The sequence below is a fragment of the Octopus bimaculoides genome, chromosome 30 (assembly GCF_046866305.1).
Source record: "Octopus bimaculoides isolate indiv1 chromosome 30, ASM4686630v1, whole genome shotgun sequence".
In the NCBI taxonomy this organism is placed as follows: Eukaryota; Metazoa; Mollusca; class Cephalopoda; order Octopoda; family Octopodidae; genus Octopus; species Octopus bimaculoides.
The window spans coordinates 18,114,912-18,135,507 of NC_142957.1; the positions used below are offsets into that span (position 1 = coordinate 18,114,912).

Here is a 20,596-nt window from a genome sequence, read left to right on the forward strand (position 1 = left end):
TTGTAGAAATATCGCTTATTTATTACAGATAAATTTTAACAACAAAATAAGGGTCACATGGATCCCCCCCCCCAATTGAGAACCACTGATATAGAGGACGATCTACCAACCTGTCTTCAGTGAGAACATTTTCAAATTCCTTTGCTTTCTCTTCTGATATTCCTAACAGATCCTTCAAAGAAACGTTTAAGAAAAATAACAAAATAACAAACATTTAAGAAAAATAACAAAGACTCAAAAACATGTCTCTGGATGCAGGCTTGGCTGGGTGGAGGTGCTTGTCTCCCCCTTGTAAACATAAGGACACAGGAACTGTGTCAAGGCTGACAGGAAGCGGTGCAGCTTCCTAGGTCTAACCAACAGTAGTATTATTCCCTTCAGGGGACTGTCACATTAAGTTGACAGCATACAACTACTTCATCGTATCACTACTGCATGAAGCTTCTGGCCACACCTGCACCTACATATATATATATATATATATATATATATATATATATATATATATATATATATATATGTATATATATATATATATATATATATATATATATATATATATATATATATATATATGTATATATATATATATATATATATATATATATATATATATATATATATATATATATATATATATATATACTTTATTTAAAAGCAGCAGAAATATAACAAAAAGCTGTTACTCTGAGTTTCACGTTCCCGTTCATCGGACAGTTTTGTTACTCTACCTCTGGTATTTGAGTACTCTTTTTTCCACCTTGTTGCACATTTCATGTGCTTACTCCGGTATATATATATATATATATATATATATATATATATATATATATATATATATATATATATATATATATATATATATATATATATATGGAAATATATACATACACACACACACACATAAATATGTATTAAGTAAAAAAAGAAGGGGCTCACTTCAGCATAAGGACCAGCGCAAGCACAGCCCCCTCTAGATTGGATCCCAAAGACATCATTAAGCAGTGCCGTGACGTAATTGTGATGGAGGAATCGGCCAGTCTGCGGGTGATAAATAAGGAAGGAATATATTGGTAATGAGGGGACAGATTGGGTCCCTAAAATTACCAAATTCTTGCATTTCTTCCAGCAGTCGGTGGCTTTTCTGAAATACAAAAAAAGAAAAACATTCACACAAAAACCAGCAAAGCCAGACAAGTGGTGCAGCATGGCCGTGTGGGTAAGAAGCTTACTTAGCAACCATGTGGTTCTGGGTTCAGTCCCACTATATGGCACCTTGGGCAAGTGTCTTGTACAACAGTCTCAGGCTGACCAAAATTTTGTCATTGGACTTGGTTGATGGAAACTGAAAGAAGCCTGTCATATATGTGTATGTGTGTGTGTCTTTGTGTCTGTGTTTGTCCCCCACCACCGCTTGACAACTGGTGTTGGTGTGTTTACATCCCCATAACTTAGTGGTTCAGCAAAAGAGACTGATAGAATAAGTAAGTCTTAAAAAAAAAACAATAAACACTGTGGTCAATTCATTCAAATTAAAAATTCTTTAAAGTAGTGCCCCAGCATGGCCACAGTCTAATGAATGAAACAAGTAACAGATATTTACGTGTGTGTTTCTGTCTTTTAATCAAGCATAGTGTATCTAGGACTACATGACCTAATGTAGCCTTCACTGTTATAAGATTGCTAAAAGCACTTTGAGGGAGATTTAGTTGCTATTTCAACCAGTCAAATGTAAGATTAGGTTATTTAAAGTATCCTTCCTAAATTGTTGTTTAACCCCAGGTCAGCCCTGATCCAGTAGACCTATGATGAAGAGCTTTCCAAATGTCACCATCCCAACATGATTTTTGGTAAATAATTAATAAAAATACAACAACAAAATTATTTTGGTGTTGGGAGAGTTGAAAGTCTTACTTAAGAAGTTGTTGATCTCTCTGTGCAACGACATCAGTGCCAATAGCCAGCTTCAGCTGCATCACCAAACCGGCACGAATGGAACCGACAATATCAGGAGTTCCACCTTCTTCTCTCATTTCTGGTTCGTGTAGAAAACGGTGGTTCTCTCGACGCACCTGTTATATTTTAAACGTTGGTAGAGTGAGGTGAACAGTAAGGAACAGAAAGAAAAACACAAAAAGTTAAAATCACAAACACAAAATAATATATATACACACACACACACACTCACACAAACCGTGATGCATGAGCAACCACTGGCACACAAGTAAGCAGTTCCACTCATACATCTCAAGACATGCCAAGGAGGATACTCACGAAGAATATTGTGCCTCCACCACAGCCTTCTGGAGTTGAGTTCTTGAAGAGGTACTTCTTGGCAATGAGAATTCCTGGCAGTGAACAGTTACAGAAATAAGGGTTTATGGGATTACAAAATGAAATAAATAAAAAAGGGTACAGAAAGAAACAAAGGATTATATACAGACATACTTTCTTTTTATAAACAGGGTGCGACAGGTAAATTGTTACCATTTTATATTTTTACTTTTGGGTGTGAGAAAAACAGCACCATGACGCAATTCACTCAACCAGAAATTCGGACATATGCTGCACTGCCTGGCATTCACGCCAGAAGGTCAAATATGAACATTTCAGAGTGTTTGGGTGTCAATCTGAGGACATGTACTGAAAGTGATAAAAATCAAACATCCAGTCCACATCATGGTGTTTGGGGTAATCACTAGTGATGGCCACATTATGCCTCCGTTCATCTTCCCACATGGCTTGACACTTCATGCAGAGAGCTACATCAAGTGCCTGGAGGAGGTAGTGCTGCCCTGGGTGAAGAGGGTGGCTGCTGAAAGAACCCATGTCTGGCAACAGGACTCTGCACCATATCACACAAAGAGAACCCAGTCATGGCCATGAGACAATTTCTGTGACCACATCACTGCCAACATCTGGCCACCTAACTCCTCAGACTGTATATATATATATATATATATATACAGTTTCCGTCTGCCAAATCCACTCACAAAGCTTTGGTCAACCCGAGGCTATAGTAGAAGACACTTGCCCAAGGTGCCACACAGTGGGACTGAACTTGGAACCATGTGGTTGGTAAGCAAGCTACTTACCACACAGCCACTCCAGCGCCTCTAAATATATATATTCATAAAAAACACACATGCCTCTCCCACCACACAACCAAGTTAATCAATACCCACCTGGGGTAGAAATGCCTCCAACGAACTTATGTGGTGAGAAATAAACTGCATCTTTATAGACATAGCGCTGATCTGGTCTGAAAGAAATCAAAGACAGAACCATTGAGAAAGACAGGAAACCCAGAGAGACAAAGAACAGGATCTTGGTGACTATCTATAGAATGCTTACTTAAGCATTTTATAATCTATTCTACATACATATATGTGTATTTATATTTATATAAGGCATTACTACAGAATAATGCCACACACTAGACTTCCCAAATAAACACATTATCGGTAATAAAATGTGTTTATTTGGGAAGTCTAGTGTGTGGCTTTATTCCGTAGTAATGCCCTTATATAAATATAAACGAATAATTATATTCTTGGGAATAGAAATTTGCCTTATGAATTTTTTACACACTAGCTTCCTGATAAAATTCTTGTAAAAGATTTTTATCCCATTATTGAATTTATTAATTACATATATGTGTATATATATGTGTGTGTGTAAAATGGAAATTCAATGTGTGTGTTAATTTACATCTAATATCAACATCATCATCATCTAACATTTATTTCCATGCTGGCATAAGTTGGATGGTTTGCCAGGAGCTGGTCAGCAAAGATGAAATCGGTGGAATTTGAACTTGGAATGTAGCGTCAAGGAAAATACTGCTAAGCATTTCGTCCAGCATGCTAACAATTCTGCCAGCTTGTGATGATGATGATGTGTGGCATGGATTGTTACATACCCAGGGACAACTGGATTCATGTCGATGGTGAGGTAGGGGGCAGCTGTGGCATAATCCCAGAATGCCAAAGCCCCATATCTGTGGAGACAGGCAGATACTGCGTCGGCGTTGGTGAGGACGCCAGTGATATTGGAAGCAGCGCTGAAAGAGCCAATCATTTGACAGTTCTTGGTCGAGAATTCCTGAAAATGGTAGAGAGAGCGAGAGAGAGAGTATTAGTGAAGGAGATAGGGTGGAGAATATTGATGGAGTGAGAGAGAGAGAGAAAGTGTGTATTGGTAGAGAGAGAGAGATAGAGAGGGAGTGTATTGTAAAGAGGTAGAGAGAGTGTGAATATTGTTGGAGGGAGAGAGAGAGATAGTGTGTGTGTGTGTGTGTGTGTGTATTGATGTGGAGAGAGAGAGAGAAGAGGGAGATTAAGAGAGAGTGTGTGTGTGTGTGTGTGTGTGTGTGTGCATTGTTGAGAGGGAGAGAAAGTGGTAAGGATGGAAATTCTGGAGCCGATTGCTTACCTGAAGGTTCCTCTCCAAATCGCCAATATCAACAGAGCCATGGCTGTTTGTCTTGATTTGTATCACCTAAGAACAGAAGAAGATGAAGATTTCACACTCACATACCAGAGAACTTCATAAATACATAAATATACAAATATATATCATTTAACGTCCATTTTCCATGTATGCCTGGGTAGGGCAGTTGACAGGAGCCAGCTAGAAACTACCCGAGGCTTCTGTGTTTGTTTTGGCAGGGTTTTTATTGCTGGATGCCCTTCCAAATATGCCAACCACATTACAGTGTGAACTGGATGCTTTTAACATGGCACCAGCACTGGCAGGGTCACCAAGTAACTCACAAGACAAGGAATTATGAGAAGGGCAGGGCATTTGAGGAGGGGAACTTTTGTCAGAAGATGAAAGGTTAGAGTGTGACAGAGGGACAGGAGCCAGTGCCTTGCCACAACAGAGGGGACATTGGAGGAGGTGATCCAGTATCAAATGATGAAAGGTTAGAGTGTAACTGAGAAATAGGGGGCAGAAATAGGTGTCTTGCTATAGAGGAGGGACATAACTATACAGTAAGAGAGAGAAGTAGAGGGGTGGTCAGGTCTTTTCAGGGACATGTGTGTAACTAAAGAATTTCTACTCCAACATTTAAAACCATTTTAAGAGGTATTTTTCTTTTCCTTCTTCTTCTTCTCGTCCTTAGACTGTCCTCACTTACCTCTGATCCAATTTCTCTCCACGGTAAAAGATTGGAGTGATGCTCAAACGGCCCCGCAAAGATGACCTTGAAGGAAAACAAAAACGAGACTCAATAAATATACAAAACTGTAAATATAGCTATAGGAGTGGCTGTGTGGTAAGTAGCTTTCTTACCAGCCACATGGTTCCGGATTCAGTCCCACTGCGTGGCACCTTGGTCAAGTGTCTTCTACTATAGCCTCAGGCCGACCAAAGCCTTGTGAGTGGAATGAATCAACCCCAGTACTTCTTTATTTAAGCCTGATACTTATTCTGCAGTAAGGGGCAAACATTGACACAAGGACACACACACACATCGTGACTTAGCAGTTCAGCAAAAAGAGATCTGCAGAATAAGTATCAGGCTTAAATAAAGAAGTACTGGGGTTGATTCATTCGACTAAAATTTTTTCGAGTCAGTGCCCCAGCATGGCCGCAGTCTAATGACTGAAACAAGTAAAAGATAAAAGATAAAAGATAAGATTGGCTTTCACCCAATTTCTGTCTACCAAATCCACTCACAAGACTATAGCAGGAGATACTTGCCCAAGGTGCCATGCAGTGGGACTGAACCCAGAACCATGCGGTCAGGAATTAAGTAGCTTAACAAAATAAAATATAGAAAATACCAATAAAAATTTTCTACAAAAGTTATAAGGACTTACAGGGGGTTCCTTAAGGTCCAGTGAGAAAATGAGTTTGTGAACGGCAGCAGTGGTACCACTGCCCACAAATATGACAGCATCATGTTCGCTGGCGTTAGCAGCATTTCGTATGATATCCCTGGAATGAGAAATACAAACATCACATTAGTAATATAGGTTTTGTGATTTTGTTTTATGTCTATTTTTCAATGCCTGCATGGGTTTGATGAGACGGCAGATGTGTGAAGTTTGTGATGAACCACTGGTGGCACACGGGGCAGTTGACCATGCTGGCATGGGTTGGATGGTTTGACTGGAACTGGTAAAGCAACTCAAATATCAGTAAATATGGTGCTGGTGGCACATAGAAAGCACCCAATCCACTCTGTAATGTGGTTGGTGTTAGGAAGAAAGGGCATCCAGCCATAAAACCCCTGCTAAAACAGACAGAGAAGCCTGGCACAGTCTCCTGTCTAACCAGCTTCTGTAAAACTGGCCAACCCATACCAGCATGGAAAACAGACATTAAATGATGATGATGATGAAAAATGTAAAGAAAACAATGCCTTCGTTAATAATAATAAAAAACCCCATAAAAATTATAATTTCCATTTCATCGATGCTCTACAAATCTCAGGAAATTTAGAAAGAGATTGATTCTCCAAGACGGTGGTGCCATGACTTACCTTGCTTCGTGTCGATACAAAGTGGTCTGCAGGGAGGTTATGCTGGTGGTGGTGTGAGTATTTCCATAGTCGGGTAACACTTCATTCCTTACGTATTCTTCAATGAAAGACAGAGCTCTGGAATGAAACAGGGAAGGCATCGTCTTTTAATAACTTACTTCATTGGTCTCTTCTATTGAACTGCTAGGTGACAGGGACAAAAGCAAACTAACAACAAACACTGGAAGAAGCGGTCTGAGGATGGCAGAGCAAAGGAGCACTTTGTCGCTTACGACGACGAGGGTCCCAGCTGATACGGTCAATGGAACAGCTTGCTCGTGAAATTAACATGCAAATGGCTGAGCACTCCACAGACACGTGTACACCCAACGTAGTTCTCAGGGAGATTCAACATGACACAGAGTATGATATGGCTGGCCCCTTTGAATTACAGGTATTACTCCTTTTTGATGAAGGAGGTTGTGACAAGGGTCCTGGACCTTTTCACTTTGAAGGTCTTCCATAGGGCCTTCACAAAGGGGCTGGAACACAACACAAAGTGCATTGAAATCAGAGGACCCTACGTTGAAGATTAGAGTTTTGTACTTGTTTGAAATGAATAAATGTCTCTCCCTAAAAAAAAAGTCAGGCAACTTCTAGAATGCATCTTGTGTATGTATGTGTATGTGTTGATAGACGGACAGTTAGACTAATAGACAGATGAACATGTGTGTGTGTAGGTTTCTCCTTGTCCTGACTGCACATGATAGCTGTAAACAAGAGTCACTGTAATGCAAGAGGTGTCCTTCATTTCCGATCTTCCGCAAAAACATGTCTGGCCATGTGGAAACATTACTTTGCTTGGAAAGAGGTGAGGGTTGGTGACAAGAAGGGGATCCAGCCGTGGAAAACATCTCCTTCAAACAAATTCCATCTGACCCGTACAAACTCAGAATACTATGACGGTGATGATGATGGTGGTGGTGGTGGTGGTGGTGGTGGTGGTGCTTAAATATACTGATTGGTGTGTGTGTGTGTGTGTGTGTGTGTGTGTGTGTGTGCTGATGTGCTTTCACTTACCTTCCAGATGCAACGTAATCCAAATAGAGAACTGAAAGGGAGAAAAAAAAAATGAGAGAGAAATAAAGAACACATTTAAATGATGATGATGATGGTGGTGGTGGTGGTGGTGGTGGTGGTGTTGATAACGATGATCAAGGACAATGATGATGATGGTAGTGATGATGTTGACAACAATGAAAGATAATGTTATAAACGATGTTGACAATGATGATGATGATGATGATGATGAAAACCAGGAAACAGAAACATATTTTAACGAGAAATGACATCCATTCGGCGATCTTTCGTTTTGATTACAATTCTGAACAAGATCGTCGCTTTCCGTAAAAGGGTTTTAGGGTTAGGGTTAGGGAATTCCGTCCCTAACCCCAACCGTAACCGTAACCCTAACCCTAAAACCCTTTTACGGAAACATAAACAAAGGCACGTGGATTAGAAACGACGTAAAATGTAATCAAAAACGAAAGATCGCCCAACACGGCAAGTTGATTTTTCCTTAGATCCTTTCAGGGTCAAAAAACCCCCAGTTAACTTGTTAACTCGCAGGGGATTCGATCATACAAACATACATATACCCCTACACAAGCCTTCATATATATATATATATATATATATATATATATATATATATATATATATATATATATATATATATATATATATATATATATATATATATATATATATATATATATATATATATATATATATATATATATATATATATATACACAGACATATTTATACATATACACACAAAGAGACATATGTATACCTTGTCTTTGACCATAAGGTCCAGTGAGGACGTTCCGATCAAGGCTGTCCCTGATATACTCCAATAATTGCGGTTTTGTGTCGTCTGAAAACATTTCTGTTTTGGCAACAACATGTGGCCGGAAGAAGTTTAACGGTGAAGCGATCTACGGTGTCCGGGGGAAAAAATAGTCCCCACTGGTATATAATGATCTTGAATGCTCGAGACAGATTTGGTGAAGCCCTAAGTCAGTCATAGGCGACTTGTTTACGCTTCTATCGCATTCAAAGAATTCTCCATTTGAAGCAATCCATCGATCCAGGCACGTTTTCCCCAGTTGGAAGCAATCCTCTCTTTTACTCTCTTTTACCTGTTTCAGTCATTTGACTGCAGCCATGCTGGAGCACCGCCTTTTAGTCGAGCAAATCGACCCCAGGACTTATTCTTTGTAAGCCTAGTACTTATTCTATCGGTCTCTCTTTTGCCGAACCGCTAAGTTACGGGGAGGTAAACACACCAGCATCGGTTGTCAAGCGATGTTGGTGGACAAACGCAGACACACAAACGTATACACACACATACATATATACGACGGGCTTCTTTCATTTTCCGTCTACCAAATCCACTCACAAGGCCCGAGGCTATAGTAGAAGACACTTGCCCAAGGTGCCACGCAGTGGGACAAGGTGGGAATTCCGTCCCTAACCCTAACCTTAACCCTAAAACCGTAACCCTAACCCTAACACCCTAGTGAAAATCGTGCGGGTGTTAATCAGAAAATTTACCATTTATTTTTACATCAACCAATGAAACGCGAAACTGTGAAGTTAACCTTGGCAGAATTTGAACTCTAAGCATCGTGAACCCGAACTAATTACCTCCAGCTATTTTCTCTCCCATGCTCTAATGACTCGTCTATTTATTCCTCCCCTTCATTAACATTCGCCCCCCTCTTTTTTCTTTTACTCTCTTCAATCATTCAACGAAAGTTTTAAGAACTCCTTAACTCGGGTCACCTTTCAGCCTTCGTTTCTCTCTCTCTCTTTCAGTATTACTTCCCCCTCTCTCTCTTTTTCACTAGTTTACTCTTTTACTCTCTATAAGTCTATCTCTTTTACTTCCCTTCCTCCCCATCCTCTTTCTCTAACGCTTATCACAAGTGTACAATCCCCCTCCAGCTCTCACTACTCCCTTTTCTCTCCGTTCTCCCTCTCTTTTCGCTCTCTATCTATCAAATTTCTCTCACACTCTTTCTCTTTATTGCCTGTTTTCTCTCCCTATCATAACCCCCTCTTTTCTCTCTATCAATTCATCTACGTACTTTTCTCATTGTACTTTGTCTCTGTTATCCTCGGTCTCCCTCTCTTTCTCTCCTCTCTCTTTTCATTATGTTTTCTTTCTAATTTACACTCTCTCTATCATATTCCCTTTCACCTTTTCTCTCCACCCTCTCTCTATCTATTCATTCTATTCTCTCTCTTTCTCTTCCTTCCTTCTTTCTCACTCAATTCTACTTTCTCTGTTCTCTTCTTACATCACTTTCGAAACGTCATCAAAACCAGTAAACTACGTTTACCACACAGCAAGACGGTAAGCTCCCCGTTTTCGTCCGTCGTTGTTTGTTATTTTGTCTTTTCATCATCCCTCATTATATTTCTACCCGTAATTCACCCCACTGGGACAACCTCGTGAGTTACTTGAAGCCTTTGATCTTCAACTCTCATTAATTTTATACCTTGATCTCCGATTATCTATAACTTTTCTATAATCGCATGTCCGTGAGTGGCCCATCCTAACACAGATCGCGATATATATTCACACGCCGTAGTCTCTCCTCTTTAGGCATACCTCCACATGTGTAAACCTCCACCACCCCCATCGCCGATTTTGTTGCCTCATAACAAAATCGGTGAACTGTACACATATATATATACTAAAATACATCGGCGATATTTCGAAACAAGATCGCCCATACATCATATATACCTACAAAATGAAACTTGAAATTTCGAAAACAATTGTGACTTGTGTCTGCATGTATGTATGTATGTATGTATGTGTGTGTGTGTGTGTGTGCGTGTGTGTGTGTGTGTGTGTGATATCGATAATATGAGCAGCGTCCGAGGCAGAATTGATTGTTAGCACCGGACAAAAAGTTTATTGTCATTTCGTACGTCTCTACGTTCTGAGTTGAAATTTCTCCGAAGTCGACTTCACCTTTCATCCTTTCGGGGCCGATGTAATAAGTACCAGTTAAGCACTGGGGATCGATGTAATCGCCTTACTCCCTGCCCCGAATTTGCTGGCCTTGTACCGAAATTTGAAACCAATAATACGGATAGGGCTTATGACTCCAGGGAGAATCTCCGGATATGTCAGGGCCATAAAGAACACTCATATTCCTCAACAGATCTCTTATTGTAATATCTACCCTAAAGTTTTGTCAATGTTTCATTACATGTCATAATCTGACCGTGTTTGTTTGTGTTTGCTGGGAGACGATGTTTAGGGGTTATATAATCGAAAAACCAATGACTGCTAGCGATACCATACCTGTACTGGAATAGATTTAATATTGCTAGAAAATATCCTTATATGTCAACGAAATTACAAAAGAAAAGACGATGTAGAAGATCGTTTATGCTTGTTTGTCAGCCCTGAGCTATCAGACCGATGACCAGTGGTGTTCCAGCTGTGACCATCCTGTCTTAAAATTCAAATATACTGTATCTAGGACGACGTTATGTAATGTATCATTCCTTGTTGTTGTTGTAGTAGTAGTAGTAGTAGTAGTAGTAGTAGTTTAGCCCCAGGTCGATCCTGATCGAGCAGACCTGTGATCAAAGATGTTCCAACTGTGGCCACCCTGTCCTTTATTCGGGCATAGAGTACCTGAGACTGAATTATCTATCGTGTTCGTTGTTGTTGTTTGGCTCTAGGTCAGCCCTGATCCATCAGACCGATAATCAAGGGAGATCCAGCTGTGATCATGCTATCCTTTATTCAGGCATAGTGTATCTAGGACAAGGTGATTTAATGTGTCTTCCCTTGTCGCAGTTGTTTGTCCTCAAGACAGCTGTGATCTGGTCGACCTCTGATCAAAGATGTCTAAGCTGTGACAATCACGCTCGTTATTCAAATAAATTACATCCAGGCTTGCGTTATATAATGTGCCCTTCCTCTGTTAAAGACAGGCTGCGAGGTCAGTGGAGATTTGGTTACTATTTCTAGGAATTTTGTTAATAAATTTATAATAATGATTTGTAAACTCATTCGTAAACAAAACAAAGGAATATCCTGAAAATACCTCGTGGTGTTTAAGAATAACTTTTTACGTTGGTCTAACTTAGTTATTTTCGTGTCAACACATCGATCACCGATCCAGTGATGAGAGCGAAATATTCGATTTCGAAATAAAATTGGTTCCTGGAATCTTTTATCATTCACTTGTTTCAGTCGTTAGACTGCGGCCACGCTGGAGCACCGCTTTAAAGAGTTTAGCCGAACAAACGGACTCCAGTACCTTTTTTTTTCTTTCCAAACCCGCTGCTTATTTTGTCTATCGCTTTTTGCCGAACTGCTAAGTTAGGGCGACGTACACAAACAACATCGGTTATCAGGTGGTGGTGGCGGTAGTGGACAACCCCCTCTTTCTCTCTCTCTCTAAATACCTGATAACCACTTTAGACCCGTTTGTAAGCTCAGTGCATTTAGCGTATCACACCTTGCTACCATGGCAACAACAGTTTCCCAGTGACCCAACAGGTCATGGGTAGTCTAGTCTAGTATATATATATATATATATATATTAGGCTGGGTGGGGGAGCTTGTCTCCCCTTCGCAAACTTAAGGACACAGTAATTGTGTCAAGGCCGACAGGAAGCGGTCCAGCTTCCTAGGGCTAAACGGCAGTAGTGTGTTCACTTATTGGGATTGTCACATTAAGTTGACAATATACTACAACTATATATATATATATATATATATATATATATATATATATATATATATATATATATATATATATATATATATATATATATATATATATATTCAAGCTATATATATAATCAGCTATTCTGATTATATGTCTGTGCACACGTTTGAATGTGGTGTGTGCCAGAGGGCTTGCAAATCCAATGGGGGGGTCTTAAAAGACATGTCAGGATCCACAATGAGCAGAACTTACCTGCAAGTATTGGTAGTACAAATCAGAGGTGCAATCTGTGTGGGTGTTTTTTTCAGAACATTGTCTGGTTTAAAAAGCCACATCACACCATGAAAGGGCTAAGGTGTAGGTGCAGGAGGTGGTCAAACTCTGTGTAAGGAGTAGACAACCACCATATATGTGTGTATATATATATATATATATATATATATATATATATATATATATATATATATATATATATATATATATATATATATATATATATATTTATATATTGTACTGAAAACAAAAGACAAAAGTAGGTGAGGGAACAACAAGTAATTGTTTGGTCCTTTTTTTTCTCCTCCCTTATTTTTCTCTTGATCTCCTTCTCACAGGTTCTTTATGGTGTCGGGGTTTCTGAGACGAACATTAAAGGTCGGTTTTGCTTGTGGCACCGTCGCTACAACCGCAGTCCTGCTCCAACAGAATGGCTGGGAAGTGTCATCACTCGGTGTCTTTCGATTCAGCAGGGCAGGGCTCGCTGCTCTGTACATTGCTTGTGACTACAAAATGTCCCTATGGAACTTAGACACAAATGCCAAAGATTACGAAGCCATTAAGTCGAGCATCCACACCAGGTCTGCAGAGAGACTACGCAACGTCTGTTTGGACAATGGAGGTGTCTTCATCAAAGTGGGACAACATATCGGATCACTGGACTACCTGTTGCCCAAGGAATACGTAAGCACAATGGCATTGCTCTACGACAAGGTACCTATCACCCCAGTTGATAAAATGTTTGCCGTTTTCAAGAAAGAATTCAACCAAGAGGTAAGAGCATATAATTTTGTTGTGAATATTTATGTTGTAGGCATCATCATCATCATCATTATTTAGCATCCCTTTCTTACATGCTGCTACAGGTTGGATAGTTTGGCAGGAGCTGGCCAACCAAAGAGAACCACCAGGCGCCAATTGTCTGTTTTGGCAAGGTTTCTACAGCTTGATGCCCCTCCTAGCACCAACCACTTTACAGAGTGTCTTCGATGCTTTTAACATAGCACCAGCATTTGTCCGTTATACAGGATGTCCACAAGGTATGGGTACATGGAATAAATAAAATCATAACATAAACAATTAAATATAAGAAATAATAATTTCTTAAAGGATGTGTTAATCCCCATGTACCCAGACTTTGTGGACACCCTGTATATATATATATATATATAGGGTGTCCACAAGGTCTGGGTACATGGAGTAAATAAAATCATAACATAAACAATTAAATATAAAAAATAATAATTTCATATAGTATGTGTTATACACACACACACAGACATAATTTCTTTGTTTCTGTTCTGTTTGTCCAGCCCAAAGATGTGTTTTCTTACATTGACCCCAACCCAATTGGCTCAGCATCCCTGTCTCAGGTCTACAAGGCGCAGTTGAAAGATGGCACAGACGTCGCCGTGAAGATACAATACCCTCAGGTGAAAGCAAGATCGTACGTCGACATAAAGACCATGACGGTAAGTCGGGCTGTCAGGGGCGGGATTAGGGGTTGGTAGGATTGCAGAAGGATCAGGGTTAGGGTTAGGGTTAGGGTTTGTGGATGAGAGGGTGAGACATCCTGTGGGGAATTTTGCATGAGTATGTATGGCTGTGTGGTAAGAAGTTTTCTTCCCAGCCACATGCATCCAGGTTCAGTTCCACTTCTTGTCATCTTGGGCAAGTGTCTTCTACTTTAGCATCAAGCTGACCAAAGCCTTGTGAGTGGATTTGGTAGATGGAAACTGAAAGAAGCCCATCGTATATATATATATATATATATGTATATGTTTGTGTGTGTGTGTGTTTGTTCCCCCAACATCACTTGACAACTGATGCTGGTGTGTTTACGTCCCCGTCACTAAGCGGTTCGGCAAAAAGCGACTGATAGAATAAGTACTAGGCTTACAAAGAATAAGTCCTAGGGTCGGTTTGCTCAACTAAAGGCGGTGCTCCAGCATGGCCACAGTCAAATGACTGACACAAATAAAAGAAAAGAATAAAGAATATATGTATATATATGTTTGTGTGTGTGTGTGTATGTACATACATACACACATTCACATGCACATACGTATGTAACTGAATCAGTTTCTAATTAATTCGATATTTTTGTCTTTCTCCCAGTTTTTAGTGAAAGCCATAAAATACATTTTCCCTGGTTTCAAATACACTTGGTTGGCTCAAGAAACAGAGAAGAATCTGCCACTGGAATTGGATTTCCTTCAAGAAGGCAAAAACTGTGAAAAAGTCTCCAAAATGCTTCAACACTTCAGTTTTTTAAAAGTAAGTGTAGCTCTTCTGGTTATGATTTACCTTGTGTATAAACATACATATACATCATCACATCATCATCGTCATCATCATATTTATATAATATATATAATATATACTAATAATATAGCCTGAACAGGATAAACTACCCCTATTTTGCAGAGAAAAGTGTATGTGGCTGAGGAATTTGTAGTGGGTAGTTTAGCTTAATCAGTCAAAGCATCGTGACATGTAATCACGGGGATGTGAGTTCGCGTCCACAGCTAGCCACCTACACTTTTCTCTGCAAAATAGGGGTAGTTTATCCTGTTCAGGCTATATTATTAGCATTATTCTGCGATTGAGAATTTATATATAATATATATATATATATATATATATATATATATAATACAAAATGGGACAAGAATGCAAAACATCCAGACAGTTAGGTGATACAAGAAAGGGACAAAAAAAAACGTCCAGATGGACGATACAAAGAAAACAAGGACAGGTCATTCGGAGTTTTCATTCATCAGTCGAGTTCCACATTGTCTTTGCAACTTCGGCTGGTTATACTTGAGATTGCTCCAGTCTGGCCAGCCCCAAGAAAAAACTTGGCTGCCGTCAAATGACTGAAACAATTAAAAAAGTGTGTGTGTGTGTGTGTGTGTGTGTGTGTGTGTGTGTGTGTGTGTGCATTTATGTAGCAGACCCATGCCTGTATCCATGAGGCTATGTTGTTATATAAATATTGTATTGATTTCTTTGTTCTGGATGTTATTGTGTCCTGTTGTTGTTGTTGTTGTTGTTGTTACATCCTAAATTTCATGTCTCAAAAGATTTTACCAATTCTTTCAACAGATTCCCAAGATATACTGGAAGTATTCTTCTGACAAGATTCTCACCATGGAATTCTGCCAAGGGGCAACCATCGATGACCAGGAATTCATGAAGAACAACAAAATATCAGTGAATGAGGTACAGTCAGGTACCGTTTTCTGCATCACATTACACCCCCATACACAAATATCCTCATATCTCTATACACCACATGCAGCCCTTTATACATACATACATACATCCTTTCAGTTTGTTTACGGCAGTGGTTCCCAATGTTTTTGCATTCACGACCCCCTGACCCAAAAGCTTGAAACACACGCGACCCCCTACTATCAGTTGATAGTTGAATTTAATGTCATCCCAAGCCACTTCTAGCAAGGCTATGTAACATGCCCCCTGCCAAGGCTTCGTGACCCCCGGAGGCGGGGGACCACTGGTTGGGAACCCCTGGTTTACAGGGACATGTTTTGAGGTGATCTTGTGTCAGATGATCATCAGCAGCATCATTTAACGTCCTCCTTCGGTGCGGAGATGTGTTGGATAGTTTGACAGGGGCTGGCCAGGTAGGAGCCACAACCAGACTTCTCTGTCTGATTCGGCCTGTATGTATATATGTATGTATATACGTATGTATATATTCATACATGTTAACATAAATACATCAGCTGCGACTTCTATTTGAACCTTGATCTCTCTATTCACTCTTCTCTCTCCCACAGGTCTCCCAAAAGCTAGGTGAGGTGTTCAGTGAAATGATTTTCGCTCATGGCTATGTTCACTGCGACCCGCATCCTGGTAATTTACTCATTAACAAAATGAAGAACGGAACCACACAAATAACCCTTTTAGATCACGGCTTGTATCAGGTAAGAGGTCACCTTTAGTTCGTCTAATTAAGGGCTGTTGTCTTTGTCTTTGTTTCTGCCCTTGTTATTGTCGTAAGAATTATTGAATAGAGATATCGTGGAAGATACACAGTTGGAGAATAATAAGGGAACCGCAGGAATGTTTGATATTATAACAGTTCAGATATAACAGTAACGGATGAGAAGTTGTCCATCATAACACTCTCTCTCTCTCTCTCTCTCTCTCTCTCATTTCTCAACTCTCCTTCTCTCCTTCTCTCCAGACTCTCTCTGATGAGTTCAGGCTGAACTACTCCTATCTCTGGATGTCCCTCATCAACGCCGATGTCCCAGCCATTCGCCAGGCAGCTTCCAATCTCAACTGTGGCGAGCTCTATGGCCTCTTCTCCTGCATCGTCACCGCAAGATCCTGGGACGCAATTCTGCACGGAATTAAGAAGAAACCAACATCGCAATCAGAGGTAAATACATTGGTTTCCTTTGGGTTTTTCCTTTCACTTCTCCCCGCACTCATTCATTTTTCTTTCATTCAACTTCCTTCGTCCACTTATCCCTCCCTCACTCATTCACTTTTCTTTCATTCGATTTCCTTCATCCACTCATCCCCTTCCTGACTTATTCATTTTGCCTTCATTCAATTTTTTTTCCCATCCACTCATTCTCTCCCTCATTCATTTTTCATTTTTCACTTCTTTCACTTAGTCATTATTCTTACAATTAGTTTCCTTCTTTCACTCACTCAATCTCCTCCGTTCATTCATTCATTCAGTATTCTTCTTTCCCTTTTTCCTTCTTTCACTCTCTGATTATCATTCATTTACTTTCCCGTCTTTCACTCAATAATTCACTCATTCTTTAATCCACCCCTTCATTCATTCACTGCCCCCTCTTTTACTAATTCATTCATTCGTTACTCCACCTAGTCATTCATTACTCTTTCATTTTTCTTCTTTCTTTCTTTCACTCACTCATTTATTAATCTAAATCATCTTGTTCCTTCAACATCTCGTTCCTTCACTCACCTCATTCCTTCAACCACCTCGTTCCTTCAACATCTCGTTCCTTCAACATCTCGTTCCTTCACTCACCTCGTTCCTTCAACCACGTCTCGTTCCTCATATCGTTTCCATTCTCTCCATTTTTCTCTTTCTTCCTCCAGATTGAGCAAATCCGAGACAACGCAACCAGGTACATTGTAGAAATCTCCGACGTCCTCAACCGGATCCCTCGCGAAATGTTGCTCGTCCTGAAAACCAACGACGTCTTACGTGGCATCGAATCAAAGCTGCAGATCAGCAAAGGGGCGGAATCGCTTCTTGCGATGTCTCGATATTGCGTACGAGCCATTGCTCAAGCCGAAGAATTATTCTGCGACTCAATCATGTGTAAACTGAAAGTCAGGCTCCGACTCAGCTGGTATTTACTGAAAATCCGCCTCATTGGATTTTATCTACGATTCTTTCAGTTCTAGAACATTCAGATCGTAAACCTTCTTTCATGATTTTACTGGTTTCGGTTTAATCAGACTTTGGCCATGCTACAGCACCGCCTTTACGGGTTCTTATTTTAAGGCAGCAAGATGGCAGAATCATTAGCATGCCAGGCAAAAATGCTTTGTGGCACTTCTTCATGCTTTACTTTGTCGGTTCAAATACAACCAAGGTCGACTTAGCCTGTCATCCTTTCAAGGTTGTTAAAATTAAATACCAGTTGAGCGCTGGGGGTCAATGTAATTGGCTTACCTCCTCCTCCTAACATTGCTGGCCTTGAGCCAAAATTCAAAACCATTTTATCTGTCTCTCGTTATCAAGTGGCTAAGCTGTATATTTCACGGGGACATAACTTGATGTCGGTAAACTTAAACACAGATGTAGACACAAACAACAGCAACACACATATATGTGCTCTCCGTATTTGTCTTGTACAACTTTGAGGCGTTTGTACCTAGAAAGTTCCTCTTTAAGGTGCAAGGGTTTTATTGGAAGATTTTGGTGGGGCGGGGCTGGCTTTTTCTTGCCCATACATGTCTCCCCTCTGCATACATCCAATGATATCCGAGAGAAAAGAGCAGTGGCTGACGCAGTTCTTTGCAAGTGGAGTCACAGGATTTGCAGTCTACAGTCAACACACAAAATGCAGGAACAGCCACTGCAAGATACTTTGACAGTTTCCTTAATCTGTTACCCTGGTCTGGGTTTTTTTTTTGTATAAATGCTAGCCAGGGATTGATTTGATGTGAATGGAACTGTAATAAATATCAGGTTTGTTTTGCAAAACAGAAAAAAAAAATAATTCAATGAAGTTGATGTGAGAGTTATATCCCTTATATCGCAACTGTGATGTTACACCTTCTCACATGCTAACTGTTACGGGTGTAGAATGAAACGGGGTATATATATATATGTGTGTGTGTTTGTAGAGTGTTTGAAAAGGTGTACAGATATTGTATATTGTATATTAAGTAAAAGGAGGCAGTCAGAATTTTGGATAATTTTTTATTAGCTTTCATTTAACTGAACTCTTAAAGCCAAGATGGGTGTGTGTATCTAACTCTTTGAAACACCAGTGTTAGAATGGGGGTAGCTGATGAAGGAAATGTTCTCTATGTGGCCTGTGTGTTTTCTGTACTCTGTTTATCATTTTGTCTACGTTTTGTTTGCAACGTCCTGTACCCAGATATGCATCTATATATACAGGTAGATGTAGGTATGTACATACTTGTACGTATATATGCATATACTCACATATTATTTGTATATATATATATATATGTGTGCACGTAAACGTGCATACATATGCATGTATGTTTATGTGTGTGTGTGTGTGTATATATTCACATCTTTCACTTGCTGAAGTCATTGGACTGCAGTCTTGCTTGAGTTCACACACTTATACACACAATGCAATGATAATTGTTAATTTATCAATTATGGCTTGTAAGAATTTTTTTTTTTGTTTTATACATAGCCCAACTCGTTAAATACCAGTAATTTCAGTGGGTCTGTTGCCTTGACTTATTTTGAAGAAGAAACAAGAAAACAATTTTTTTGAAAATATAAATTCTGAAAATCTTTTGTTGTGTTGTCTTTCTTTAGGGGTGGTGGTAGTGTTTTATATATATATATATATATATATATATATATATATATATATATATATATATATATATATATATATATATATGAATATGTGTATGTATGTATGTATATATATATATATATATATATATATATATATATATATAACAATTAAAAGGGTAAAGGATTATCAATTTATTAATTTATTAATAAATTAATAATTAATAATTTTTACCAAGCCCTTCGGTATGTAAACACCATTATCGGTGAAGAACTTATTTAAAAGTTCTTATACATTTATAAATATAATTAAGGGGTCAGCAACAGTTGCTTCACCACATACCGAAGTTCAGCGCTTTAGCTGCTATTTCTGAACTTCGGTATGTGGTGAAGCAACTGTTGCTGATCCCTTAATTATGTTTATATATATATATATATATCATCATCATCATCATTTAACGTCCGCTTTCCATGCTAGCATGGGTTGGACGATTTGACTGAGGACTGGTGAAACCAGATGGCAACACCAGGCTCCAATCTGATTTGGCAGAGTTTCTACAGCTGGATGCCCTTCCTAACGCCAACCACTCCGAGAGTGTAGTGGGTGCTTTTACGTGCCACTGGCACGAAGGCCAGTCAGGCGGTACTGGCGATGGCCACGCTTGAAATGGTGTATTTTACGTGCCACCTGCACAGGAGCCAGTCCAGCGGCACTGGCATCGACATTTTAATTCGATATAATTTAATATATATATATATAATAAAATCATACCCAAAAAATAACAATTGCAGGCCTTGTGCCAAAATGTGAAATCATTATTATTGTCCCCTTTTTTCCTTTTATATACTCATTTTTTCCTTCCTTCTTTCCTTTCTCTTTCTTTTTGCCTTTCTCTTCATTATTTTTCTTTTGTCTTTTCCATTTTTTAACATTAAAATTTATTTGTTTCTTTTTTTTCCATTTAAAACTACTTTTTTTTTGGTCTTTTTTCTTCCTTTTTTTTATTTCCTTTTCACTCTTCCTCCTCCCTCTCTCCCTCACTTAAC

The 20,596-nt window shown here is 39.3% G+C and overlaps 2 protein-coding genes across 6 annotated transcripts in view; one reads left to right on the plus strand and one right to left on the minus strand.

Annotated features, from left to right (window-relative positions):
- LOC149130255 (uncharacterized) overlaps positions 1-8,544 on the minus strand; it is a 9,440-nt gene extending 896 nt beyond the window's left edge. The window contains exons 1-12 of the mRNA XM_089345859.1: positions 8,331-8,544; positions 7,553-7,583; positions 6,494-6,610; positions 5,829-5,946; positions 5,144-5,209; positions 4,435-4,500; positions 3,923-4,104; positions 3,186-3,262; positions 2,275-2,348; positions 1,915-2,072; positions 940-1,144; positions 111-172 (exon numbers count right to left, since the gene is read on the minus strand). Of these exons, the coding sequence (XP_089201985.1) occupies positions 111-172; positions 940-1,144; positions 1,915-2,072; positions 2,275-2,348; positions 3,186-3,262; positions 3,923-4,104; positions 4,435-4,500; positions 5,144-5,209; positions 5,829-5,946; positions 6,494-6,610; positions 7,553-7,583; positions 8,331-8,424 (1,250 nt within the window). The 5' untranslated portion in view covers positions 8,425-8,544. The remainder of the gene's footprint in view (positions 1-110; positions 173-939; positions 1,145-1,914; positions 2,073-2,274; positions 2,349-3,185; positions 3,263-3,922; positions 4,105-4,434; positions 4,501-5,143; positions 5,210-5,828; positions 5,947-6,493; positions 6,611-7,552; positions 7,584-8,330) is intronic.
- Positions 8,545-8,626: 82 nt separating this feature from the next.
- LOC106878997 (aarF domain-containing protein kinase 1) lies at positions 8,627-19,543 on the plus strand. 5 transcript variants are annotated; one of them, XM_014928378.3, is made up of 8 exons: positions 8,627-8,757; positions 12,858-13,293; positions 13,833-13,991; positions 14,638-14,796; positions 15,628-15,744; positions 16,326-16,472; positions 16,736-16,933; positions 17,632-19,543. In XM_014928378.3, the coding sequence occupies exons 1-8, from the start codon at positions 8,705-8,707 to the stop codon at positions 17,941-17,943; spliced, it is 1,581 nt and encodes a 526-aa protein (XP_014783864.2). In that variant the 5' UTR covers positions 8,627-8,704; the 3' UTR covers positions 17,944-19,543. The 5 variants fall into 5 exon arrangements, with proteins under 5 accessions (XP_014783864.2, XP_014783866.2, XP_014783868.2 ...); XM_014928380.3 differs by lacking the exon at positions 8,627-8,757 and adding an exon at positions 9,858-9,899; XM_014928382.3 differs by lacking the exon at positions 8,627-8,757 and adding an exon at positions 9,880-9,997.
- Positions 19,544-20,596: the final 1,053 nt, after the last annotated feature.